This window comes from Mycteria americana, chromosome 15 (assembly GCF_035582795.1).
Source record: "Mycteria americana isolate JAX WOST 10 ecotype Jacksonville Zoo and Gardens chromosome 15, USCA_MyAme_1.0, whole genome shotgun sequence".
NCBI classification, from domain to species: domain Eukaryota; kingdom Metazoa; phylum Chordata; class Aves; order Ciconiiformes; family Ciconiidae; genus Mycteria; species Mycteria americana.
This window is the reverse complement of record NC_134379.1, coordinates 4,630,677-4,657,052: the sequence shown is the minus strand read 5'-3', so window position 1 is coordinate 4,657,052 and position 26,376 is coordinate 4,630,677. Positions and strand designations below refer to the sequence as shown.

Sequence of the window (26,376 nt, the reverse complement as noted above, 5' to 3'; positions counted from 1 at the left end):
TCTGAGACGCCAAGATAGATGTGGCTGTAGGGAGGGCCAGACCAACCAGTGCATCCTCTCCTGAGATCAACTGGAGGAAAGTAGTTGCTTTTAAATAGTCTGAGTATTTGCAGTGATGCAAGTGCTGTGTTGAGCAGAGGTTTCTGTAATGAAGTGTCAGCAGTGATGCTATGGATGAGCTATTGCATTTCAAAAGGCGCTGCGTAATGAGCAGGTTTCCCATCTAGTGGGTGCATCAGCAGCAGGCACGAGCAGGTATTTGCAGATGTCTTGGTAGTTTTACAAGGGTCTCCAATGTTGCTGATCTGGGGGATGTCCTGGTGCTGGTGTGTCCTGGGGACATCACTGCTCGTGAAGCTCCTGGCGCTACGGCATCCTGAAGCCCTCGCTCCCCTGGGTGCATTACAGTGCTAACAAATACTGTATTGTTTTCCAGCATTTTGTTGGTCTGATTGTGTAAGGTTCCCTTTCGGATTAACCACTGAAAACAAAACAGAAACCAGACTAATACCTCATTGTGTGCCTTAAACAAACAAAAAAAATCCCGATTTCCCTGCAGCTTTAAAAGGCTTTTGTGTTTGGTGGGAACTCTGTCTAAACTCGAGGCTTTCTAGAGGTGTTTGTTTCTTAATGATCCGGGATTGCAAGGCGTTTAACCTCAAGATTACTACCAGCGCTTGATGCCGGCTGCCTTCGAGCGAACAGTAGCAGCAAAAGCAAAGGCGGTGGGTAGGAAACCCAGGCTGTAATGTGCGGCGGTTCTGGCAGCTGTCCCGCTTCCAATGATAGATGAGACTGGGGACCAAGAGAGACCCTGAACTTCGATTCAACGTCCCAGGCTGCCACCCCACCCCTTGCCTTTCCTATAAACAGATGGAAAAATATCCCTTCCCCATAGAGAGAGAGAAATTATTATTTTTTCTTATTACCTTTGTGTTTACATAGCTGTTTCTTGCTTAGTGCTAGTCATTTGGGGGTGTAATTTATAGGGGCCATGTATGATACACTTCTACATATGTCTTAAATTTTTCCCACAAACACTTTAACTCCCTCCATCCTCACTGCTTTTTATGTGCTTGTCTTGCTGTCTTTCTTACCTACCAGGAAAATGTGGAAAAAATGCCAGTGAAAACAGGTAACAGAAGGTGGGTTCAAGGTGCTGGCAGACCCTCTGGGTTCTGCACCCATCTTTGTGCAAGCCCTGTGCCCCTGTTCTCCGGGGGGCAAAGGGAGAGTGCTTGGACCAAAGCAGAACTGCAGGGAGAAAAAATGTTTATGACATATCTTGAGATGCTCACGTGCAAGCCTCCTTTTAAAGGGTAAAGCAAGGCATGCACATGGAGAAAAAAAAAAAAACATTACTGGAAATGCACGGAGGTGTATTTCCTAGTCCTGGATACAATGCTGCATCCTTAAATTCTGCATCGTCTTCAGGCTCTTGAATACAATTTGAGGAACACTTGGAAAAAAAGAGGTTTATAAAAGACGTCCTTGTAGTGTTGATAGACCAGCCTGTCTGTAGCATCCTCTCTGTGTGATTTGCTGCCTGCGTTGTTATCTGTATGTTTAGACAAATGCTACTTCGCCCTGATCCTGGGATCAAATCAAGCTGCCTGCCCAGTGCTGCTTTGAAACTTGCACGTATAAAACAACTAGGCCACCTCTGGTGTCGGCTCTGGGCCCTGGGGCTTTGCTCTCCGTAGATCATGTTAACCGCTCTTCAGTTGTGCTCAAATTAAATGTTTTCCTATCAGATGTGGGCTGCGGAGGATCCAGCCTGTCAGCCTGCATGTGCGTCAGGAGGAGAGGAGGCAGCTTGTGCTCCGAGCCAGGCGCGCACGCCAGCCATATGCTACTTTGCCCTCAAATAAAATGCTCAGCTCGCAGTCGGTTGGACGGCTTAGCCCGGGAAATTGCAAAGAGCAACGGTGCCGGTGCTGGGCGACCAGGGTGGTAAGAGGAAGAAAACAGGAGGAAGCAAGGGGGCCGGGACGTGAGGTTGGGCTGGCCCAGGTCCCTCACCCCGGGGCTTTGGCTGCGGAGCTCCTTGGGGGAACAAAGAGCAGCCCTCCACTGGTGGCCGCCTTGCCAGAAAACCCCGTGGAGAGGATTTCCTTCCGCTTCGGCTCCAAAGCTTTCGCCGTTGTGTTTCGTGGCTGGGAAGAGCAAAAGCCCGGGGTTGCAAGCTGGCTCCTGCCAGGGTCTCCCCTGCCCCCCCGCCGGCTGCAGGGCAATGCAGGTGGCTGCAGGCCAGACCGTGCTGTGCTGGTCTCCCACCATGGACTCACAGCAAAGAGAGGATGGAGGTGACAAGCAGGACTTTTGACTTGATTTGTTTATTTTTTGCTCGCACAGGGTCATATTGCTGGAATGTGGCTGGTGGGGGGAGCATCCGCAGCAGGCGCTGCCGGGCTGAGTGCTGGGGCAAACTGGTCCTAAGGTTGGTTTTAACTGGGCTTTCTCCCATCATAGGCAGCGTGGGGGCGGAAGGGAATGATAACACAGTAGCCTGGCTGTCCACTGGTCCATGTGTGCCAGCAGCCCCGGTGCCCTGCGTTGTCAGTCTCAGCCATTCACATCAATCTTGTTTATTGCAATTCCAAATCCTCCCTCCTCAGCTCATTAATGTTCTCAGAGCAGACGTCTCCCTCACCATTGTATTTTGTAATTAGATTTTGATTTGCTTTCAGAGAGAAACAGCAGCACAATAGACATTAATTTATCCCAAGCCTCGCTTGGTCTCCTCTGTGTCGCAAGGTCAGACCTTGGTGTGCACCATCTGCCCTTGACGCCTCCCCCACTATTCGGCTGCGTGTCATTCCCGCACTGCATCCCCTTTCGTTTAAGGGGGTTCCCTTCTGCACGAAGGGAAAGGAGCGGTGAGGGAGGGCTGGAAGAGGAGCCTTCGCTCGAGCTGAGCTTGAATCGCAGGGACAGGCGTGACCTGGATTTAAATCGACAGGGCGAGGGAGCAGCCTGTTCTGCAGCCCCGTGCCTGCTGTCTGCAGAGCCTGGGTGGCCGCTGGTGCTTGTAAACCCTTTAAGGCACGATGTAAAAGCCGCAATTTAACACTGCGAGCGAGGATAGAGAGATCCCATGCAGCGCCAGACTGTGGGAGCGGAGCGGTGGGGACGGCTGTGGCTGTCTCGCCAGCCTGGAGCCGGTCTGCGCAGCGGAGCTGGAGGCAGAGCCGGGAAATGGGCTCTGCTGGTCCCCGTAGCCCTGGACCAACGGCGCTTTTCCACCCGAGTGCTGCTTGTGAGTTCCTCAGACAGACTTCATGTTTCAGCCTATGGCTCTGGAACGAGAGACTGGCAAGGGCAGAGCTCGTGTCAGTAATGGAAACCCTGCTGTGCTCTTGCACGGGCACTCATGGGGCTGCTGGACAGCAGGGTCTTTCCAACGCCTCACTGGAGGAATTGCCCAGACCCTGGGAGTGTTGCCTCCAAGGGTGGATTTTTAGAAGAAAAGTGGCTTTGATGTCATTTAGCAGAAAGCAGCAGCCGTCGACGTTGGGAACATGTTCATTATTGCTGAGGGATCTGCTTTTGAGGTTTTAAACCAGCTTTGTCTGGCTGTTGCTGGTCAGGGTGGAAGCGTGGGTGGCAAGATGAGCAGAGGCAATGTCTGCCCTGCTGCTGGCATGGGCCGGTGCCTCTGAAACCTCCATGTCTCCCAGGTGGAGGCAGCTCCCTATCCCATGGAGGATGGAGGTGTGAGAGCTTTTATGGTCCAGGTTCACACAACAGTGGAGAAACGCACCCTCCAACGAGGGTGGGAGGACCACTTTCCCACCAGCCAGGGCTCGTTTCACTGCAAGCAGTTGTGCTTTATCTTTGCCAGCGTTAACTGCTGCAGCTCAGGATTTATGTTAGTAAGTGAATGTGACCAAGGGCTGATAAATCAATCAGCACAACAAAAAATAGCACCCAGCAGCTGTTGGAAGTAGGGGATCCCTTCTCCACCAGTACCTGCAGAGCAGGAGAGGATTTCATCTGCCCCAGCTGGGTGCCAGCCCTGTGCAGAAACAGCCGTGCGCTGCTGGGGAGACCGCTCATCTGACGCCTTTATCTGGAAAAATTACTGCGGCTGCCTGCAAACTTCTCTCCAACGTGCCTCTCAGCCAAGCATTTCCCAGTCACCAAAGTGGGGGAAATAACTGAGCCAGCCGCTGGTGCGGAGAGCAGCTTTGTAACCGATGCTGTGCGCTGCTGCGTGGCCTGACGTCTTGGGATCACCTCAGACCTCAAATAATAAGTGATCGTTTTAAAGCCTCTCGTGGCTGGTCGTGGATGGAGTTGCAGAGGGAGCCCAGGGCTGCGGTTTCCAGGTCCTCCAGGACAGCGTGGTGATGCTTTGCATAGGGATAAGGTTACCAGAGGAATCTGGTGACTCTGGTTTTTCCACTGGCCTGCTGTACTTAACCACCTGCACAGGAGCCAGAGAGGTTTCCGTGAAGCTGATCAGCCTGTATGGCATCTTGCGAGGGGGTGTATTTCCTCGGTCCTTCTCCAGCGGGCGTCTTGGGGTGAGTATTGAGTTTAGCAGGCGTCCAGCCTGAACCAGGAGCGAAGGGCGCTCTGAGAGGATCAGCTGCTTTCGGGCTGAATAGTCTGTAGATTATTTCCACATCTGTGTTAGCTTTGGCTCGATCCCACAGATTTGCAACAGCTGTTGGGAAGCGGAGCAGAGATCCCCTCTTTAAATGGATGATCAAATCCTCAGAGTGTGGAGTATGTTATTTCTATGTCATCCTCTTCACGGCAGGAAAAACAGCTTTTAAAAGTTGCTGAGGCAGCACTCTGCCCTGCTGCCTGAGCTATCATCCCATCATCCTGTGGTTTCAGAGCAAGTTGTAATCTGCTTTCCGCATCCCACGCCCAGCCCGACACAGGATCCTTTGCGAGGTGCGCGGTTGGGCAGGTACTTGTACAAGGGATGCCTTTTTTTCTCCTCGGCTCCCCTTCCTGCATGGACCGCAACAAGCAGGTTTACGCTGAGCAAGACCAAGGAGGAGCTCATCGCCTTTCCAGAGCCTGCACACGTGCAAAGCCTCGACATTTTACCCTGAGAAAAATTATACGGTGCAATAGTTTGCCACAAGACAGGTTAAGTCATCCTGGTGTTCAGAGGCTTTAGGTGGAGATCGGATGTCTTTGCTGGAAGCTGCAGTTCAGCTGTGAAATAGTGGTGTGGGAATCCCATAGTGAGCCATCTTATCCAAAAAGCCCAGCTAAAATGAACCAGACCTGTTTCCTATCAAGGTTCTGCTCTTTTAGGTAAGACCTGCAGTAAAAGGAGCCATCAGGCTTCCTTCAGAAGTGTCTGACAGGCTTTGGAAAGCCAAGCCTGGCTGAAGGGGCCAGGGCGGTGGGAACAGTGCAAGAGCCTGGCACTCATCCTGCAGCGCATGCGTTTCTCATTCCCTATCAGCTTTCCTAGCACACAGAGAATCATCAAACCAAACTGCTCCCGCTTTAAACAGCACGTTCGTGTACTTTCTGATACAGACAGTGAAATTAATCTATTTAGTGAGTCGAGACCATTAATTTGCAATTCAAGCCTTTTATAACCAGGCTTAAAATGGCAACCCAGTTCCAGTCTTCTTACGTGCAATTGTCGTGTTTGTTCATCCGTGTTGTATGATGGGTTTCAACGATAACCCAGGCAGCACATACGTTGCACATAGTAAGTGCTGCTTGGCGTGTATGAAGCTCTGAACGTTTGGCGTGACCTGGGGTGGCTGGGTAGGGGTGTCTGGGAGCTGCACGATGCTTGCAGCTTTTGCAAAGATGCAAGGTAAAACCTGGCCATTTTGGTTGCTTTTTCTCATTTGCCGAAGGTGTGACTGAGTGTGACATGACATTCATTGGGTTCAAGTCTCAGAGCCCGGTGATGGACACGCTCCCCCAGCAGCAGCAGATGTCACATCGACCTTTTTTGATGCTCTTTGACCCTTTCGACACACACCTAGCTTCAAGCTTGCTTGAGGCATTCTCCTGTGGACCCTCAATGATGAGTTAGAAGTGGCAACCCCCTGTTTCTTGGGGACAGATTATCTGGATTGCAGATTATCCGTACCACAGATGTCTGGGCAGCCAAGACTAGTCTCTACAAAGGCAGTTTGGGCCCAGTGGGGCCTGATGGCATACACGTCCTGAGAAGACCCAGGGCTAGTTGTTGGCAAGAGCTGCCAGCTGCTGGACTCCGTAGACTGCTTGGAGCCAGCCATGCACTGCTTGCTCCAGTGCTTCCAGCGAGAGCGGGTTTGGTTTGGTCTTATCCCCTTATCTGAGGTGTCCCAGCCCCATCCCTCTGAGCACAGTGAGCTGATGCAGCCTCTTGGCTCTGGAGTGCAGACCCTGCCGCTTCCCCAGCCAAGCAAAACTGCCACGACCCGCCGTAGTGCCCCAAGGGGAGTGCTGCCCATATACAAAGGGCTTGGCAAAATGAAGTGTAATGTAAGGAACTACTTAAGGAGAAGGATCCGATTGCTAGTTGTAATTTCCTCATTGTTTGCAACACCCTCTTAAATGCCTGTGATCCTTATAAAGAGCTTTTCCCCACCCTTTAAACTTCACAGAAGTGGATTTTACCTTCTGTGGTTTGAACACGCTCATTGTGAGGGGGCTGGTTTGCATCTAGTATGATTTCTTTTTCCTTTTTCATGCCCAAGGCCATTTGGTTTGTGAATCAGCATTATCAATGAGTCTGCTTGTCCCAAGAAATATGTCAATTGGAAATCAAAGGCTGGTGGGCAGGACACAAAGCGTTGCCTTTCTCTGGGTCCTAGTAGATGGAGGTTAGTAAAGTCTTCCTAGATCAGTGTTAACGCTTTCCTTCAGACCCAAGAGGGTTTTGCTAACATGCCATTGCAAGCAGGCTTGCTCATGTCACTCATTCAGGTGTATCTTTTGTAAAAAGGTGTTGGAAGAAATATTTAATACAGTGCCATTAAAACCTGAATGCGGATGTGACTTTCTCCCCCAGGTAGATCTCTAGTGAGCAAACCGAGGGATCCGGTTTGCTCTGCCTGAATGTTGCATCCCTTTCCTGCCCTCGTTTGCCTGGTCCCCAGGTCATTCCCATCTTGGGAAAAGGGATTGCCTGTATTCAGAAATCAGGGACGGTGATCCATAGAGTTGTGGCCTCTTTCTCTGGGAAAGCATCTGAGTGCAGTTTCCATGTGAGACACTGGTGGAAGCAGCAGCATGTTGTGTGGGGTTTCTCTGGCTCTCGTGCTCGAACCCGCGCTGGTGCTGGGTGGGATTCTCAGTCCCCTCCTGCCTTTCTCCCATTGCTGGGTTTTATTCTCCAGACCCGATGGAGTTGTAAACACCCGGAGCCTGAGGCGCTTTGCAGAGCAGAGCTTAGGGGAAGGTGGTGATTCATTTCCTTCCCCTCTGGCTCTCGGCTATGGTTTGGCTTTTGTTTAGGAGTTTGATAATTCACTGCTGGGCTGTTTAGGTTGAAATGTTTGGAGAAATGTAAGTAAACGTGGTGATCACAGCAGTTCCTCCATGCATGGCGGGGAGACCAGCTCCTCTGGCCGCAGCCAGCCCACACCTGCAGGCTGGGCCGTGCCAGCAGCTGTCATCGTCTCGTTCCTCCCCATCCCAGCAAGCTTCTGTACATGGGTTAAGCTTCAAATTATCCTATGCCAGAAGCATATGCTGAGAAATGTCAACCCAGGACCGTGTGACACCCAGAGCACTCAGTCACCGGTGTTGTGCAGAGCTGAGCTCGCTGCAAACTGTAATGACAGTGTTGCAGACAGCAACACTTAGACCGGGATGCCCAAAATGTGGCTGTCGCAGCCTGCATGGCTTCTGTCCGTAGCCGGCGGGGACCGCTGCGAGGCTGGCAGCGTGGGATAGATGAGCTGGGCTACGCAGCCCCCAGGCTGATGTCAAACCAGTTAATCAGCTCCTGGGAACAAACCCGGGAAGCCCCAGTTACAGAAGAATTGTGTTTCTGTGTGTCAGCCTTGTTTTCAGCGTGGCTGTCTCTTGGCAGGGGTTGCTGGTTTGTTTAATGAGCATTAAAATGGGAGGGGAGGAAGCAGCCAGGGAAGTATTACAAATTGCTTCAGAGCAGTGGCATTAAAAGTATTTGTGCTTACCATGTCTTCTAAACAAAGACCTCAAAGTATGGTAAATATTATCCCCATTTGACTTGCAAAGAGGCAAATACAGCAGGAGGATGAGGCTTTATGTGCGCTCATGGGCAAGCTCACAACAGGCATGAGACAAATGCTGGTCTCGCCTGCGGTACCGAGGGGATGGTGTTTGACAGATCATGCCTCTGCGGGTGCTGGAGGTACAGGTTGGCCCAGCAGCTCTGGGGAGATGCCCTCACATGCCTTCATATGCGTTGCTGAAGCACCAACTCTGTTTCCATGCTTAGCTCTGACCTCTGGTCTGAAAGATGCTAACACCTCAGAATCTTCCTCTTCGCGCTGCCAAGTTTACCTTTCTCCTCTCCCCTCCCCATCTCTTACAGCTGAAGCTGTGGAACAAGTACAGAGTCTCCAACATTCCTTCCCTGATATTTATCGATGCCTCCACTGGGAAGGTGGTTTGCAGGAACGGCCTCCTGGTAATCCGAGATGACCCAGAAGGTGAGACCTGGAGTCCCGTGTGCCATAGAAACACAGGCACACGGCTGCCTTTTCATTTCAGTTCATTTTTAATTGCCTTAGAGGGGTGGGGGAAAAAAAGGGAAACAACTATTGTCATACTTAACTAATCAAGGCACTGTATTATTTTCAGCACAAAATTTTCTGCGTCGTTCCTGCCAGATCTTGTGTTTTGGTTTTGCTTGTTGAGAAGAACAAAGATTTCCCCTCCAGGACTTTTGTCTGAAGTGCTAATGAGGAAAAAGTTAGACTAACTGAAACATTAAGTTTGGATTTTGCTCTGATGGAGGCACATGGACAGACAGACTGAGGGCCCAGACTTGCCATACCTTGGGAGCAGAATCCTTCCCAAATACTGAGTGGGACTTTATCACTGACATCACACTCTGTTAGGATAAATGAATTCCCTGTTATTTACAAATGCAACAGAAAAATGCTACTGTTCTCCGTTTCTGAGGTTTACTGTACTGGGGGTTGATGTTAAATCCATCTTCTTCCAATCTGCAAAAAACAAAGCGAGCAAAGCATGTGCCCTTACTCATAGACTCTGCAGACCCATCATTCAACTGCTAGGTTGTCCGTGCACACGTATTACCGACCCATCTTCATGCAGTAGATGCTGAGCGCAGTAGAGACTGAGTCTTTAATTCAGGTGGCAGGAACTGTGCAGCAAGTACACGTTGTGGCCTGAGCCATCTGTGATGTTTCCTCCTCTCTGGCTGAATGCATAGATTGACTGCTCTGGGAGCTGGCAGCAGATGATTTAGAGCATGTGTTTGTGTGTACGCACACATGCTTGCTTTAGGATGCAGAGGTTTAGTCTAAGTTTAGTTTATGTATAGGGTTTTTTATAATATATATAGACCATCTTTTACATATATATAAAAAAGGTTTTATAAATAAATATATGTATATATATATATAAAAATACATGGTTAGTATCAGTATAAGGCAAATATACTGCATTCCTGAGCACGTGCCACCTTGCCCTCTGTTGTTAAAACAAACGCTGTTGATAAGGGAAAGATGCCTCACCAGGCACAAAACCCGTAGGCGCTGCGACTCGAGCGAGGGTGCAGCCTCCCTGTGAGAAAGAGGTGGCCCTGGCTCCGGTGCAGAGCTTGGCTTCCCCAGCTCCCTCAATCTCTGCAGAAGGTGGGATGGTTTTTTTGGTGGAACTTTTTGAAACTGTAAATGCTGCATGTGCATCTTGCTGTTTTGTGTCTTCTTTCCACCCTCATCCCACCCCCCCTCCAGGTCTGGAGTTCCCCTGGGGGCCAAAACCCTTCAGTGAAGTTGTTGCTGGGCCTCTGCTAAGGAACAACGGCCAGACGCTAGACAGCAACGCCCTGGAGGGCTCGCACGTTGGGGTCTATTTCTCCGCGCACTGGGTGAGTAGTAGGCGCTTTGCAGAGCAATTAGAATGAGCTCGGGGAGGGTGCTCTGGGGATCCCCCTGCAGCTCTTGTTGCAGCAAGAGCTCTGTGGCAGGGTAAAGACCTCTGGCTGGTTGGTGTTGAAGCAGTTAAGATGCTCTAGTCATTCTGGAAGAAGCCGCAGCATTGCAGTGGCCTGTTATCCTCAGCTGGCCCTTCAGAAGGGGAAGAGTGGTCAGATTTTAAAAATGGAAGAGGTTGTGTTGGCAACTTATGGGCCATAAGCCCCAGCCACGTTCAGGGCTGCTGCCCAGCACTCCAGCAAAGATGAGGTCACATCTGTCTTTTCATGGTCACTAGGTCATCTGGACCCGCTGGTGTGGGTCTGGCCCTGGGGAGGAGACGATATCCTTATGCTTGTGTTGTGTTTTGCAGTGCCCGCCATGCCGAAGCCTCACAAGGGTCCTGGTGGAGTCCTACCGGAAAATCAAGGAGGCGGGCCAGAAGTTTGAGATACTCTTTGTTAGTGCAGACAGGTAAGGAAGCGCTAACACTCTGTGCAGGCAGAGCTGGCTGCCCCCAGGCTGGGAAGCTATGAGCATTGCTGGTTTGGTTTGAGGAGGAAATTTGATTTGGGGTAGAGCAGGTTGGCTCTGGTATCAGAAAGGCTGCCTGCATCCTTTGCGCTCTGCCCAGTGGCGAAGTGCAAAGGGGAGTTAGCAAGGGCATCGGCGGGCTGAGAGCAGGCTCTGTCCATGGAGCAGCTCTGTATTTTGCTTTGTGGCTCATGGGTCTGAGGGATGCTTGAGCTGCTGCTGTCACTGGATTGACATTCAGATGCCCCGGAGAGTTTGAAATATTTTATTGGGGAAAAAATGCACTGCGAACCCCTTCTCGAGGGACTGGGGGCTTTAAATTTGGTCTAGTTCTCCCCGGGTTGTGTCTGCCAGTAGCCCTACCAGTGGGCTTTGGTAGAAGGGATAAAAGGCTTTGCAGGCCAGGTTTTTAATGAGAAGACAGAAGAGCCTGGCAGGTGGAGGGGCTGTATGCTGGATCCCATGCCCTGTTCTCCTTGCCCAGGTCAGAGGACTCCTTCAAGCAGTATTTCAGCGAGATGCCCTGGGTAGCTGTGCCGTACGCTGACGAGGCCAGACGGTCGCGTCTGAATCGACTCTATGGCATACAAGGTAGGAAAGGCCGCACTGATGCACAGCTCTCCTTTCTGCTCCTTTTGTTGAGTATTTGTAAGTATTTTGAGTATTTGTAAGTATTTTTGAGTATTTGTAAGTATTTGAGTATTTTGTTGAGTATTTGTTGTTGAGTATTTGTAAGCTCTCCTCTTGTTTAACTAAAACAAGAAAACAGCAAAGCAAAGCACAGTGCCCCAGGCAGAGCCGCTTCATGTTTCTGCTCTCCACAAACTCACATTCCTACCACCTGCCAGGCAGGCTGTTAGTTGAAACAGGACTTCCATAAACAACCTAATTCTTCCTGGAAACTTGGAAGCTGTTTTTGGCTTGGATGTTTTTTGCCTAATTACTGATTTATTTATTTTGCTTTTTCTTGAACGTTTAAATTTCATTTTCTTGCTGTTTTATGTAACGCAAAGGCAGGCCATCATTCTCTGCAGAGGCTGAGGAAGATGGCATCTGGTTTATGTTAGTGACATGAATTACAGAAGAGTGTGTGTTTGATGTAAACCATGGCTTCGCCTTTACTGTATGTGCCAGTGCCAGAATTCCAGCAGCCCCAGCTGCTCGGAGGGGCAGGGGAGAGGCTCTGTCTGTCTGGGTGGCTTCAAAGCATCCCGAAGACAATAAAAGCTCACAGCAGCCCTCCTGGGGACTGGCACCTTGTTCCTGCAGGGGACAAACTGCAGCATAGAGACATGCAAGGTGACTAGCTTGCAAGGAGGTCTTATGTACATACGTATAGTTTCTCCCTGTGGTTAAAGGGTCTTGCTGCAACGTTCCTGTTTCTTACCTATTTCCATGTGGCATCGGTGAGGTGGGCACAGGCTGGCAGAGGGTCAATGCAATCTGCAGGGGAGGAGGAGTGTTGCCAAAGGTGGCTAAGGGCCTGGGGAGATTGGCAGGAGAAATAATCCCTCCTTGGGGTCCTCTCCGAACACGTCTTCTGGGGTGAGCTCAGGTGCCATCGCTCAGCTCTGTTCCCTGACCTTAAACCAAGAATAACTATTCGCCTGCTTTAAATAGCCATCAGTTTGCTGCTTAATTATCTTCCCATGAGGCAAGAGCTTTCCAAATTCATCTGTCTTTTCCCCAGCCCGCTCACAAACCTCTCTGGTTTCGGCTGAGCGCTGCAGGATTGCTGCCAGTTTCACTGGGACTTTCTGTAAATAAGGTGTCCAGACGTGGATACTTCAGCACCAGGCATGCTGTAGCCAGGGAAACAGTGACAACAGCTTTCCCTCTAACTCCAGCCACTGCCTCCTTAAATGTCTCTCTTCATTGTGTGCTGACCTGAAAATGTAAATATTTGCTGTTTCCCTGCACCCTGACCCCCTTCCTCTGCCAGGGAAGCTCCCATATTACCCCTGCATTTCAGCTGCTCTCCCAGGGATGCTGACCCTGGGATTTGGGCATGTTTGAGTGCAAACCCAAACTGCTTATCTGTCATGGTTTTCCTGTGAAGTGGGAACCGCTCCACAAGGATGAACAGCGATCCTACAAAGTGGCATTGAAATATGGAGGCAGGCTAATTTGCAGCCTGCATGGGAAGCATCATTGCCGTCCTACCTCCCTTTCCACCTGGGCACCGCACAGGCTTTGCAAGGCTGGGCTGGGCTCGTGTTTCCCCACCACGGTCCGGGGTGGATGCCGGGGCACTGGGAGATGAGGGAGAGGGCTGGAGGTGAACCCTTGCGCTGCTCCCCAGGGGCTGTGGGTTGTTGTTGACCCCTGCGCAGGCAGCAACTTGGAATCCTCCCCGATGACTTCGGGGCTGCTTCGCGTGAGCGCAGCGGGCGCCTGCATGTTTGCAGTCAGGCTTTCGCAGCAGGCTGCTGCACCGGCTGTAGAGAAAGCTTTCTGCAAACAGAGCTCGATGTCGTGGGCTCAGTTCATCGCCACCGGTGGTTATCCCACCTCAATGAAAAATTGGATCCATGTAATCTGATCTGCCTTTCCCCAAAGGCCTGCTGCCAAGCGTCTTTGAAGCCCTCTGTAACTGCATCTCTGGATGCTCCCTTCGGAACTGCACCTATGCACCAGCAAGAGCGTGTAGCCCGTTCAGTGTCCTGGTTACCATCCTGGTGGTGCCTTGGGTTGTGAGTGCAGCGTGCATGCGGGGTGGTTTTTCTGATGGTTTTTGTAAGGCCAGGAGCTGAAACAACAGAAGAAGCTTGTCTGCCCCAACTGCTTTAAGTTCCTGAGTGGTGGAAAGTAGCAAGAGAGTCAAATCTCTTGTTGTTTTAGTCCTGTGTTGGCCCCTACAGCATTCAAAAACTCAGTGTAAAATGTAAGTTGAGTTATTGGCCTTTATTTGGGTTTACTTGAATGCCTCTATTCATAACCCATGTGCAGTCAGTGGGCTGTACCATACCCACCTATATTACATTGCTTCTGGGTGCAGCACTATCTTGAGAGAGAGTCATGTCTTGTGTTATGGCTGCTTAGAAATAATTCTCCGTTTTGCATGCTGCTCCCAGTCTGCGTGGTCCTGCCTTAGGTGAAATCCCCTGATGTTAGCTCTCCTTCCAATGGGATGGGGGGCAGAGATAAATGTTATGCTCAGGTGGGAATTGCCCCTTTTTGTTGAGTATCTTAGGAAAGCTTTTGGGCTCCTGCATATTCCCTGTGGACTACGCGGTGGCAGTTTGGGATTTGCAGTCCCTTGGGGGAACTTCCAAAAACTTGTTTCCATGCTTTAGCCCAGACACTCACAAGTCACTCTTGCAGCCCAGCTGGTGGCAGCAGCCTGGAAGTCACTGTTAGAGGAGATTTCTCATATCGGGTTTCTGGAGCTTTCTTCTGAAAAGGTGAAAAAACAGCAACAAAACCCACCACCCGTCCTGTGGTTGGTGTATTCTGAGTGTTTGCTTCGCATCAATTTTGATTCCTTACCCAACAGACTTAATGCAGATTTGATTTCCATGTCAGATATGGGTTTTAATATATAAGTAAGTAAATGTATTGCCAGGTTCAGTAACAAATTTGGCCCCTGTGTTTTCATAAAATGCTAGCCCCGTGGGAACTGAATCCATTTTCTAATGCATAAAATCAAACTGAGCCCGTCTATGCTAATTCTCATCCAAGCTTATACAATATTCATTGCAGAGTGTCTGATCTGTGATTCTTCTTGATAAGTAAATTCTGGTGTTATGACTCATGGCAATTACCAAAGCCCCCAAAAGGCACTAAAATAACAAATAGTGCCTGGGATGAGCAGGGAGGGGAGGACCGGGGGAAGGAAGTATTGGGGTTAGCACGTGTGAATAAGGTTAAGGATGGTTCCTCTGGTCCTGCTGGTCTGCGTCCCGTGCAAAGAGGACGTTTGCCAGGGGAGCAGTAACAAGGTTCGCCTGGGGAGACAAGGCTGATCCTATGGGATGCCACCGTCAGCCCAGTAAGGCCATGCCCTAACCCTCGGGACCCGGCCAGGGGCACGCAGGAAGGAGCTGAGGAGACAAGGCAAGGCAGTGGTGCTCGGGACCGAGGGGCAGCCATGGGAGCGGGGCAGACGGGTCGCAGCAGCCTCAGACTTCACCAGGCAGGCCCAAAAAGGAAACCAGAGCTTCGTGGCTGGTGAGAAACCTCTGATGCCAGGTAAAAGGTGCAGGGATTGACCCAGTGCATGTCACACACCTGCTAACAGACTGCAAACCCAGCCCTAAGTTTTCTGATGCGTTACTTATATTTCCTAAACATGCTAAACCCAGGATGAATTATCTTAAAGACTCTTTGTTTTCTGACTGAGTTTTGTATTTGCAGTTGGAGGTTTTAGTGGCTGGGTGCTTTGGGGTGTGTGTGTCCGCATACGCAAATCAGATAAAGTCTGAATGCTTTGAATAGTGAATGAAAGCCCTGATGGCTGTGGGATCACACTCACAGTGATCTGTGTCTAAATTGGGCACTTAATTTTCCCAGATCAGCAAAGCTCATTTGAAATCTCTGCCTTGGTATGCTGCATTGTTCAGGCTGCCTGGCAGCGGGGGTACTGACCTGACCCCATGTCTCTAGCCTGTCTTTCATGTATGATGCAGGTCTGGAGAGGACAAAAAAGCAGGCATTTGGGACAGGGTTGGGAATCATAAATGGATAAAGATCCGAATCATGTGGGATGCTGATCACCATGTGCTTCTCCTGGCGTCAGTAGTAGTTTGTGCCTTGCAGGGTAGGGCCAGAGTGAGATTTCCCAATTCCTTCCAGTCTGTTTAACCCGTCCCTGCCCTAGAGATATTTTGAATACCAGCAGGTAATGAATAAGCCTTTTTGTGATACAGAATGGTTTTCTTGGCATACGTTTAGGATTTGCAAGCCCAGCCATAGGGCTTGTTCCTGCGCTGCTGCTTTTCTGCACCAGCCCGGCGCGTGCAGCCCCAGCACACCGGCAGGAATGTGAGCAGCGCTGCTGGGCTGGAATGAGGGGAATGCGGCCGCTCGCCCAGACCTGCAGGCAGGCGTGGGACAGACAGACAGCCGTGTATTTCCTAGAGAAATGCCTAGAATTCAGAGAGCTTGTGAGTAACCCATTGTTGTACAAGCGTGAGAGCGCAGTGCCAGGAGTCTGGCAGGGGCAAGCACGCTGGGTCCCCACCCCCGCTTAGAGAATGGCTCTGCGAGGTATTTCTAACAAATGATCTTTAAAATGAACCTTTGGATGAGGGCAGGAGGATCTGAGTTGCCTTGATTTGCCAGTTATTCAGATGATGTTGCTGGGTGAAAGAGGAGATGCTGGATAGCAAATGGATTGAAGCCCGGGTGGTGAGAAGCAGACAGCAGCACCTGGCACTAACACTGGTCACTTGACCCGTCTCCTGGGGCCTGATCCCAAACTCTCCCCTCTTCCTTCCTTGTGGGATGTTTCTTTGTCTCCTTGATGAGAGAGGAATGGTGTGCTTTCAGATGAAGTCACCAACATAAGCTGCTTCTGTTGACTCTCCCGTGACCGTTTTGTGGCCGGAGAGCCTTGTCGGTGCCTTATCAGATGGGATGGTCACCAGCTGGTGTCCACCCTGCCTCACTGCCAGCCCAGCCGGGGCTTGAATAGGTGACTTGAGCTAAATCTCTGCTGCAAGCACGTTTGCCTCCCTTTTGCGAGGGCAGCAGCCAAGCAAGGTGGATGCCAGGTTCGTTTGCAAGCATTGCATGCGATTTAGCCATGTGACAAAGTCCGCTGGTGTTAGTGTGTATGGTCCCACTCCGTCTCCACTTGCAGAGGCATGCACTCTCTTTTGGGTATTCCTGGGGGCATCCATGGCCCTGAGCACTAAATTACCATCGTTAGTGCTGGTCTAGGGGCCTCTCCTCCACTGGCAGTGTCTGGTGCCTGCCTTGCCGGGCTCAGGTGGTGCAAAACAGCATCCAGACCAGGTAGTAATGTTCACAACTTGTCAGATGCATCGCTGTGCTCTGGAAATGGCTGGGCAGTTAGCGCTGTGGAGGGGTGTGGGGATTCACGGAGGAGTTCATGGCTGCAAAATATATGGTGTTCCTTCTGGGAAGGAACACACCCTGCTTCCTGGCTGCCATTGTCTGCGGTCCGCCCTGCAAAAGGGTTTGCATGTGTTCCTTTGAACCGGGGACTGGGCTCTTCCAGCAGCAGCCACGTCTCAGCACTGGGGCAATAGTGCCTGCGGGGCAGCGCTGCTCCTCCTCGCACGCAGGAGGCGCATCTGTCTGGCACTTTGCAAGGAGGGTTCCTGTGTGGTATGGCGGGGTTTGCATCCAGGAGCATCAGCATCAGACAGCGGTGACCCCTGCCTGCACTCGGGCAGGGAAAGGCAGGCAATGCCAGAGCCTGTCTCCCAGCTTCCTGCTCTGGCTGCTGAATTACAGCGCTCTGCTAGGACGGAAACAGAATCCAGGGACCCCGATTCCCACACTGTGCATAAGCTGTGGAGAGGCAGCGTGCTCACTGGGCTCCTGCCAGAGCTGGAGGAGATAGGAAAAGGCCTTTTTCCCCAACGCCCTGTTGCTGGCCGGTTTGCGCTTTGGCTGATGCCCCCTGTTTTTCTTCCATCACAGGCATCCCGACTCTCATCGTCCTGGACTCCAAGGGAGATGTGATCACGCGGCAGGGGCGGGTGGAGGTGCTGAATGACATCGAATGCCGCGAGTTCCCCTGGCATCCCAAGCCTGTGCTGGAGCTGACGGACTCCAACGCCGTGCAGCTGAATGAGGGCCCCTGCCTCGTTCTCTTTGTAGGTATGGAGCATCGCTGCTTTGAAAGCAGAGCCTGTGCTTGGGAAGGGGGCTGGGCTACCTGCCAGCTCGGCTGGAGCTGGCCACGGGGCTGAGAACCTGCCTCCGGTGGTGACAGCATCCATGGGAAGGGACATCAGCCCATTTCCATCACAAGGAGCAATGATACAGTGTCTGGAGAGGCCGTGGGGAGACAGAGGTCCCCGTGGAGTCCCCTTGAGGGATTCAAGGGGGCTAACAGACCTGGAGCTTTGCCTGTGCCAGAGAAACAGGCTGCTGCAGCTCACCAGGGTTTGCCAGAGCCTGCCTGTGCCTGCGGGTCTCCCGCAGCTCCAGCCCAGCCACCCGAGGGATGCAATGGAGCAGCAATTTGCTGCTCCAGGAGGAGCTGTTGTATCAAAGATGGTTCAGCGGCGGCTGTGGAGAGGAATGCTGATTAGGTGTTGGGGAGTACGAGAAATACACTGTCACAGCCAGCGGTGGTGGAGACGGGAAAGGCCTTTCTGGAGCGGGGACTTCAAGCACACGTGACATTCCAGAGGAGGCAGAGGAAGCATCTCTGGGAGAGACTGGAACTCTGTGCTGGAAAGCACAGCTCGGGGCTTGAATCCCTGAGCTGACCGGGGCTGTGAGAGTCAGAGGAGCCTCTTGCATGCTCTGCTGGTCCTTGGGTATTCCCCCTCGTGAGGCGCTGGCTGCAGGGCAGGGCAGGCTTTTCCCTAAAGCTCCTGTCCCTCTTCCACTGCTAACCCACACGTGAAGCTCCACCGCGGTTGGAAACAGCCTTAGAGCTCATGCAAAGTACAGCTGGCTCGTTCCTCATCGCTTTCCTGCCAGCGATGGACGGTTAAATCAGGCGAGGGCCGTGGCTGGGATGAGCTGTGCTGCAGGCTGAGCCCCGGCAGGGCGGGGGGGCAGCAGAGGGGTGTGCACAGCATCCCGGGGAGAGAGCCAAGGGGTCCTGGGCTCTCGGGAGGGAGGCTCGACCGCCCTTCTCAGAGTGCATCTGTCCCTTGAGTGCTCTCTGGAGCCACGGTGGGGGTTTGCTGAAGAGCTGCCCTTGTCCCGAGCCTGCCGGGGTTGTGCAGGGGGCCTGGCCCAGGGCAGGGCTCGTGTCCCGCTTCCTCACATGCCCTTTGTGAGTAGCACACCCTTCTCTGCAGCGCTGATAACATGGCTCTCGCTCTTTCCCTTCTTCCCTTTCAGATTTCCTTTTGACCCTCATTATTTATTCAGCAGAGCCCAGCAGGGGATGTGAGCGCAGAGCCAAAAATACTTTCCTTGCGCGGGGAGGACCGGCTGGCCACGCCAAGCATGATTGATGAGGGCCGGCGCTGCAGGCCTCTGGAAAGAGTTATTTTTATCTTGCTCTGAGTGAAGTTTTTCTGTCACCTTGCTGCAAACAGCTCACTGGGAGAGTGCTATCCAGCCGGCGGCTGGGGCTCTCGCTCGGCGCTTGAGGGGACGCGCGGCCTCGGTGAAATCTGCCGGCAATGTGCTGGGGCGGAGATGAAGCTGGTGCTGCACCAAGGCAGGCACCAGGGACGGGGGCTCCTGGCCGGCCCGTGTCCTGCTGCGAGACCCCCCCGGCAGACTGGTGCCTGCACTGCGCGGGCACCAGCACCTCCAGGAGAAGTCAGGCTTAGCAAGAGCTAGTTGTGAATAAATCCCGACCGTTCTACATCCATCCCCAGAGAGGTTAGGACTAGGTTAGCCAGAGTGTGCAGGGCTGCCTGGAGTGCTGCCAGCAGCGGTTGTTTGTAGAAAAATCAATCCCTGCAGATACCCCACAACTCTATGTATTTATCACTGTCATGCACGCAGGACAGACCCTGAAATCCAGCATGCAGTGTCTCTGGCATCTCCTGCTTTGCTTGGAGAAGCCAGAGCGGAGGACAGGGATGTGTGGGGCAAGGGCAGAGCGCGCTTCAGGCACGGGCATTGCCTGTCCCAGCCAGAGGCTGCACTGGTCATGTCGGGCAGTTACATCGGGGACTACGGGAGCTGCACGCAGCCGGGAGACCAGGGGGCCTCTCTTCTGCCTTCTTACTTTTTTTTTAATGCTAAAAGTTGTCCCCGAATTGAAATCGTTTCATCTCGATGCTGCTCAAGGACGCAGTCTCTTCTCTTTTCAGCTCAGTATTTGAACTTCAGTGGTGGCTGGCGTTTGATTGATGTTGCCATCTCTTTCTACTCTACCTCTGTCAAATCAAAGCTGCCTTCACAGCGCTGCTGCCGCCGAGACTCGAGCAGAAAAGCTGCTGAGCAGCCATTCCGAAGCGGAGGGATGGTGGGTGGCGGGCAGGGGTGGCAGGCAGCCTCAGATCAGCGCGTTCGTTTGGTCTTCAAAACATACCGACGCTTCTCAAACTGCAAAGCGGCTTTTTTGCGCTTGTTTGTCCCTGAGCTTCGGCAGTGGCACCAGGGAGTGAGCGGTGAAGTATTTGGGGAGCAGGAGCTGCTCTTCTGTTATGTGTTTCCCTGTCTCACATGAAAAGCACATTTCAACTGCTCCCTAATTGCTACAGAGCCATGTGGCTTTGAAGTTTGTGCTGTATATCCAGGCTCTGGTTTCCTGCGTGGTGGTGCTGTGGGATAGAGCTGCCGGCGCCTGGCCGGTTTGCATCTGTTTAATCCTAACCTCCTTTTTGCCTTGCCTCTTGTTTTGTCTCTCCAACTCTGTGCCCTGCAGATTCAGAGGATGACGGAGAGTCAGAGGCAGCGAAACAACTGATTCAGCCCATAGCTGAAAAAATCATCGCCAAGTACAAAGCCAAAGAGGAGGAGGCACCATTGCTCTTCTTCGTGGCGGGCGAGGTAAGCGGGAGGAGAGTACAGGGCTGCATCCTGCTGTGTCTTTGTATGAGGACTGAGCTGGGTTGGGTACCACCGTTGCCACTCTTCAGGTGGGTAAACTGAGGCACGGAGCTAGGGCAGCTAGTAAGGGTCTGCACAGCAAAGCCAGACCCAAGTCCTGGCTCAGTCCCCTGCACTCATTGCTGGATATTACTTTTGGCAAAGGGGTCCCAGCTGCGTTTGCTCAGAGGTGGAAAAGCCTGACAGCAGGCGAAGGGGCTGCTGGGGACGGGCAGAGAGGGGCTGGGGGCGGTGGGAGGGAGCCGCCAGCTGCCCCCTGGAACCCTGAGGCTGCGCGGGCAGGAAAGCTGGCTGGGCAGGGGGAGAGGAGCCGGGGTTTGGGTTTCAGCCTGGCCCAGCCAGCGCTGCCCTCCTCGCTGAGTGCTGCTGCCTTTCTTCCCGCCCCGGGAGGAGGGCAGGGACCGGTGCTCCAGCCTCTTTCCTAAGGGGTGCCTAAGGTGGGAAGCAGCCCCGATCCTGCAGACTGGGCCTATTTCTGTTCCGTGCTGGTGATGCCGAACAAAACCGTCCCTGGGAGTGGGCAGGGACAGCGGGGCGGCACGGGGCTGTGCTCCCGCTGCTGGAGCATCCCAGCTCCACTCTGCCCTGCCCTGGGGCCCAGCTGGGCATGTCACTGCAGTGCTCACCTGTCCCCCTGTGAAACGAGGGGTGTGTACTGAGCTGGCCATGCTGTTGGTGGCTGGGATGGTATGTGGGGTGTGTGCAGGCTGCGGTGCTTGGAGTCAGGGATCTGCTGCAGAAAACGGGAAATGGGGTATCTGGCCTCCCTTTCCCCCTGTGCAGGAACTTTGCCCTGATACAGGCTTGAAGACGAGGAAGGTTTTGTGTAAGGGTTGAAAAAGCTCCCAGGCCCCTCCGGGTCTGCAGTTCCCCTCCCTAGGCGCTGCCTGGGCAGGTGGCAGCTGCTGCGCAGCCGTGCGCCTGCTCCATCCCTCCACGCTCATGTCACAGCTGCAGTGTGCTGCAAGCGGGGCCCTCCGGAGCCGCTCTGCGCACAAAAGGGTCCCTACTGCCGCACCGTGGCCCCCCCTGCCAGGCAAGCCCCCACCGCTGCCTCCCACAGCCCCGTCGGCCCCCTCTGGGCAGGCGCTCCTGCTCCCACCACCATAACGGGTCTCTAAGCATCCCAGCTCAGCCCCACACCCCTGAATAAGCCCCTTGTTGGAAAGGCTATTTTGGGAGGGTCCAGGACCTGCCCCCCTCCCCCAGAGCCTGTGAAGCATTTTCCTCCCGCTTGCCGGCTGTAGCTGAAACATTGCTTCTATTCATCCAGCTCCCAACGTCCCTGCGGCAGCCGGGCCGAAGAATGGGGAGCGTCCGGCACGTCCCATTCATCCGTCACCTCAATAGCCGGGAGCGCTGGCCCCAGGTCTCTGCCGGCCCCCATGCACAAAGCAGCTCGGCCACGGCCGGAGCAGGCGCCTCCCATTCCTCTCCCGGCGCCGTCTGGGCCAGTTTTGCATTGATTAAAAATTTTTCAGTCCTTTGTGGCGATGGGATAAAGGACGAGGCATCCCGACACCTGAGCTCCAAGCCAGCCTGGGAGGTGGGAAGGGTGGAGGGCAGCCAAGCATCCCAGCCCCGAGGCAGCGGGCCCAGCCCCGCTCGCCCTTCCCTGCCACGTGGTCCGGCTGCACCAGAAACCCCTGCAATGGAAGGGGAGGCGCGACAGGAGTTACCCTGCCGGCCGCTGCCACTCGCTGCAGAGCCACCAGCCGCTAACCGGGTCGATTGATTTCTGTTACTGCCCTCGGAAAGGGGCTCAGTCTGTTTTGGATGCCACATGTTGTGGGCTTGGCCGGGAGTGGGAGATGAATCGCCCCAGTGCCGGCTTTTGCATCACATAGCTTTGGCAGAGACAAATTCCTTTTTCCCCTTTGCCCAGAGCTGTCTTGTGCCTGGCTGAAGGGAAGGCAGCCCTCTCCCTCGGTGAGCAGCTCACTGCTAGGGGGCTCTGTGGTTTTTGCACTTAGACCTGCTGGTGGGGTTTTGGCGTTGGGTCAAAGCACGGGCCTTTGTCCCATTCCCATTTTCTGGTTTGCTCCGGGTCCCTTTGGCATCTGCCCCGGTGAGCAGCAAGGCTGCGGCTGTGCTGGCAGAGGGCTGGCGAGTCCCCACATTGAGCGCTTGTCCCCAGCTCCTGAGCTGCAGATGCCAAAATCGCTCCTGCCCCAGAGACTCTGGGGTGGCCTGGGGCAGTGGGTCAGTCTGGGGGTGCTGGGAGCTGTGCCCTGCATGGAAAGGGTTGGAGGAGTGCATGGTCCCATCCCAGCCTGGGATAAATCAGCCTGGTTTGGTTTTGACACAAACAGTGGGCAGAGCAGGCAGCAAGGTGGGTGTTGCCTGCTGCGCTCGTGGTCCTGCAGTGCTGGTGCAGGGCCCAAACCCTTGGGAGATACTTGTGGGCTGGACCACAGTGTGGAAGCACCACTGCTCCTGGTGTCCTGGCTCTGCTGATGACTCCTCTCTCGCTCTTGTTTTGGCCTTCAGGACGACATGACCGACTCCCTGCGGGATTACACCAACCTGCCCGAGGCTGCGCCCCTGCTCACCATCCTGGACATGTCGGCCCGGGCCAAGTACGTGATGGATGTGGAGGAGATCACGCCCGAGATCGTGGAAGCCTTTGTCAGCGACTTTCTAGCAGACAAGCTAAAACCCGAGCCCATCTAAGGGGGCTTCTGTGCCAACAGACATTATTTAAAACTAGGTCTCTCTTCCGCCGCTCATGGATTCTCCAGCGTGTCCTCACGCCCGACCCAATATCCAACCTTCTTGTGGTGCCTTGTTTTACGCAGTGAATCCTTCTCCTAAGCAAACTCCTTGAGATGCACTTTCAGCAGGGAGTCGTTGGCGTTTGGAGACTTCGCTTGTGCTTCATGGTGATATATTCTCTAATAACCAGGCCAGAACTGTTACTGTATTGTTATTTTATACACGGCACTAGCTAGCAGGTAAATCTTTTTGCATGGTGTTCTTCCCAACATATGCATCAGGCAGTGGATGGGGTTCTCGGGGCTCTTTTCCTTCTCCCCTTCTTTCCTTTCCTACCACCCCTGCTGACTAAGTGACTTTAAGGAAGCAATAAGGAAACTGTCCCCTTTGCCCCTGGCCCGTCCTTTCCCACGCGAGTGCCCTGACGAGGCCAAGACAAAGTCTTAACTGCTGACAACCTCTGAAAGACCACGGCGCAGCCGAGCTCTTCCTCCTGGGGGTGAGACCCTTCCGGGTGGGTTTCCCACCTCCCACCCCAAGCACCGACAGCCTTAGGCGGCACTGGCTGTGCATGTCAGGGGGTCACCCGCCTGCGATGGGTGGATGTTCCCTCCCTCCCTCTCTGAGCCAGGAGGAGGACCACCACCGGGCTGCCCTCACCTCTCTCTTCTCTCCCTTGTGCTCTCCCCATCCCCTCTCGCCCCTTCTCTCTGGTATGAATTGTCCTCTCCCTTCTATGTTAGTTGATTGAGCTGTTTTTCGTAGGTGTGTCCCAAACCCAACATTAATGGTGCTGTTCTTTAAAAAATAACCAAAAAAACCCAACAAAAAAAAAAATCCCTCCCTAACCCAAGCAGCACAGCCGAGCCCCTGAAAAGTGACATTGTAAAAACTGTACATGGTGATTGGAACTTTGTAATAAAACCGTTATAATAACCTTGTCCCCGGAGGTGCCGATTGCCGCGTCCCGCCGTTGGGGAGAGGGAGCCCACCTGGGACCCGTGTGGCAGTAGGAGCCCCCCAACCAGACCCCGTGGGGTAGGTGTCGGTGCTGGCAGCTCCCCGTGCTGCGGCAGCTGAGCCGGGATCGCGTGTCCCCCCCCCGTGGCCGTTTGCTGCACCTCACTCAGGGATGGTGACTCCCATGAGCTGTTTGGAGATGCCATGGCGAGGGAGCACAGCCTCGCTGCCCCACACTGCGCCCACCCACCCCACGGGCTTTGCTCACAGCCCCCTCAGCCGAGGGTCCCCCCCAGCTCTTGCTGGATGCGGCAGCGGCTGCGATGGTTTCTGCCAGCGTCCCCAGGAGGGTGGTGTCCCAGCGCCGTGCGCGGTGTGTGCTGAATAGCGGGTGTTGTGCAAGCCACCGCTTTTCCCTTTCAGCTCGTTAGTCAGCGATGGCAGGATTATGGCCTCTCCCTTTTATCGCTGCTGCAGCAACTCACCCTGGCAGGAGCTGGGAAAAGCTGCCAGCTCGGCAAGGCAGGAACCGTATAAATCCACCCTGTGTTTTGCACATTTCAGAGGCTCTCGTGTTCGGCGGTGATTAACTGACTGGCGAGCTGTCCGAGGAGCAGCAGCGCTGCCCAGCTCGCCAGTCCCTGAGCCGGGGAGGGCAGGAGCACGATGGCAGCGTTGGGAGCTGCGGCTTGCTGTGCCTCCCTGGGCGTTGGGCTGTGAGCAACCCACCCTAAAGTAACCCTAAATTAACTCATATCCCCTTTACTCGAGATTTTTGAGGAAATAGCCTTTTCAGTGAGTATCTCCTGTAGGATTAAGGGCTCATGCAGTGAGCTGTGCCTGGCTGGGCTCAAGCTGCGTGGAAGTGGCTGAGCAGCTGTGTTGCCTCCAGCCCCCACTGCTACCCAGCACGCACGCTGCCTGTGCTCAGCGGGTGCCTGCTGGTTTGGGGGAAATGGCGATGGGTTTGTGGTGTGAAAGACCGCAGGGTCTGTAGCATTTGGTCTTGCAGCAGTGGCTGATTTTTTTTTTTTTTTAGAGAGGGAGAACCTGTATTCCCCTCCGGATGTTGTGGTTCAGGCTCCTAGCGAGGCAGTGAGCTCAGCACTGCCACAGCTGCTCTGGTAGCTGCTTGGTAGGAACTGGAGCAAATCAGCAATTTTCTGCCTGAGAATTCAGTCATTTGGGGTCAATTTGATGAGACTGGGGATGGAACTGGGCTCCGGAGATGGAATTGCTCGGCTGGAGCAGTTTCAGGCCCGAGATAACACCACTGTCTGACAGCACACTGCACACCCAGCCCGAGTGCACACCACTCGGATATGAGGGCTGGGGCATGGAAGAGGCCGGATCTCTGTCTGGGTATTTCTCGAGCAGACAATATAAATGATTTCAGCGTGGTAATGGGAAACCAGAGCCGGCAGAGCATGGGCTGGCAGTAAGTAGCTGGTTGTGCAACTCGCAGCCAGAGTAGAGGAGGCATTTTTAAATGCACAGCAAGCCGGGTGGCAGCCAGCGCTGTCACAGGAGCCATCCATCAACCCACAGCTGCCACCAACGCAGAGAGCATTGTGCAGCCTGGGTGGGAACCTCCAATGTGACCAGGGCTCTGTGGCACATTTTGGATCCATGGAGGTGGGTTGCTGCGAGCCGGCTTGTTACCCTTGGGGAGGCGTGGAGAGGCCCCAGGGTCTCCTTCCCTGGGGCCCAGCGCTTGTTCCCCTCCGAGGGATGGCCACAGCGAGCGGCAGAGCCCACAGCTCCTTTCCCACCCTTCCCCTCCCTCATTCTTCATTCATCCACGCCAAGGCCCAGCTGCTGCCGGCGTGAGCCGTGCCCAGGCAGCTGCATGGGGACAGACACCGCCACCTCCCGGCAGCAGCACGGTCGCGAGTGCCGGAGCTCAGACACCCACCCTACAGCCGGCCCCCGGGCCAGCCTGGCATGCAGCAAGACACCCATGGCAGGGTTGGTGTGCTGCTCTTGTTAGAGCACGGGGTTTGGGTAAGCGCAGGCAGGACCCATTCAGGTGGCCGCTATTTGGCCTTTCTGACCCCAAAACCACTAGCGGCAGCCAGGCAGCACGACCCGGGGCTGCGAGAGGAAGGACACACGTTGTCAGCAGCATCCTGGCCAGGCCAGCACAAATGCTGCTGTGGCAGCTGCACCCTGACCCCGCAGGGAGGGATCCGAGCCCCCCCCCCCCCGGATCTGCTGGGTGGGCCCGGAGGGGCCCTGCCCAGGGCTGCCAACAGGAGGGAGTGAGAAAAGCCGGGCAGCAGGGAGCTGGCTGCCCATAAGGCGAGGGCAGCCACCAGCCTTTCCCTTCTCACTAGCATCACCGTGTGGCCAGAGCGCCCGTGGGCTCACCTGGGAGTCACGCACTCATCCAGGCACAGCTCCAACACTGCCAGAGCTGTTTAAT

General features: G+C 53.9%; 1 protein-coding gene across 3 annotated transcripts in view; it reads left to right on the top strand.

Annotated features, from left to right (window-relative positions):
* Nucleotides 1–23,932, top strand: part of NXN (nucleoredoxin) — a 53,949-nt gene extending 30,017 nt beyond the window's left edge. For all 3 annotated transcript variants that reach the window (XM_075518447.1, XM_075518449.1, XM_075518448.1), the window contains exons 2-8: nt 8,504–8,621; nt 9,897–10,030; nt 10,450–10,550; nt 11,095–11,201; nt 17,223–17,402; nt 20,092–20,216; nt 22,767–23,932. In XM_075518447.1, coding sequence (XP_075374562.1) covers nt 8,504–8,621; nt 9,897–10,030; nt 10,450–10,550; nt 11,095–11,201; nt 17,223–17,402; nt 20,092–20,216; nt 22,767–22,949 — 948 coding nt within the window. In that variant the 3' untranslated portion in view covers nt 22,950–23,932. The remainder of the gene's footprint in view (nt 1–8,503; nt 8,622–9,896; nt 10,031–10,449; nt 10,551–11,094; nt 11,202–17,222; nt 17,403–20,091; nt 20,217–22,766) is intronic.
* Nucleotides 23,933–26,376: the final 2,444 nt, after the last annotated feature.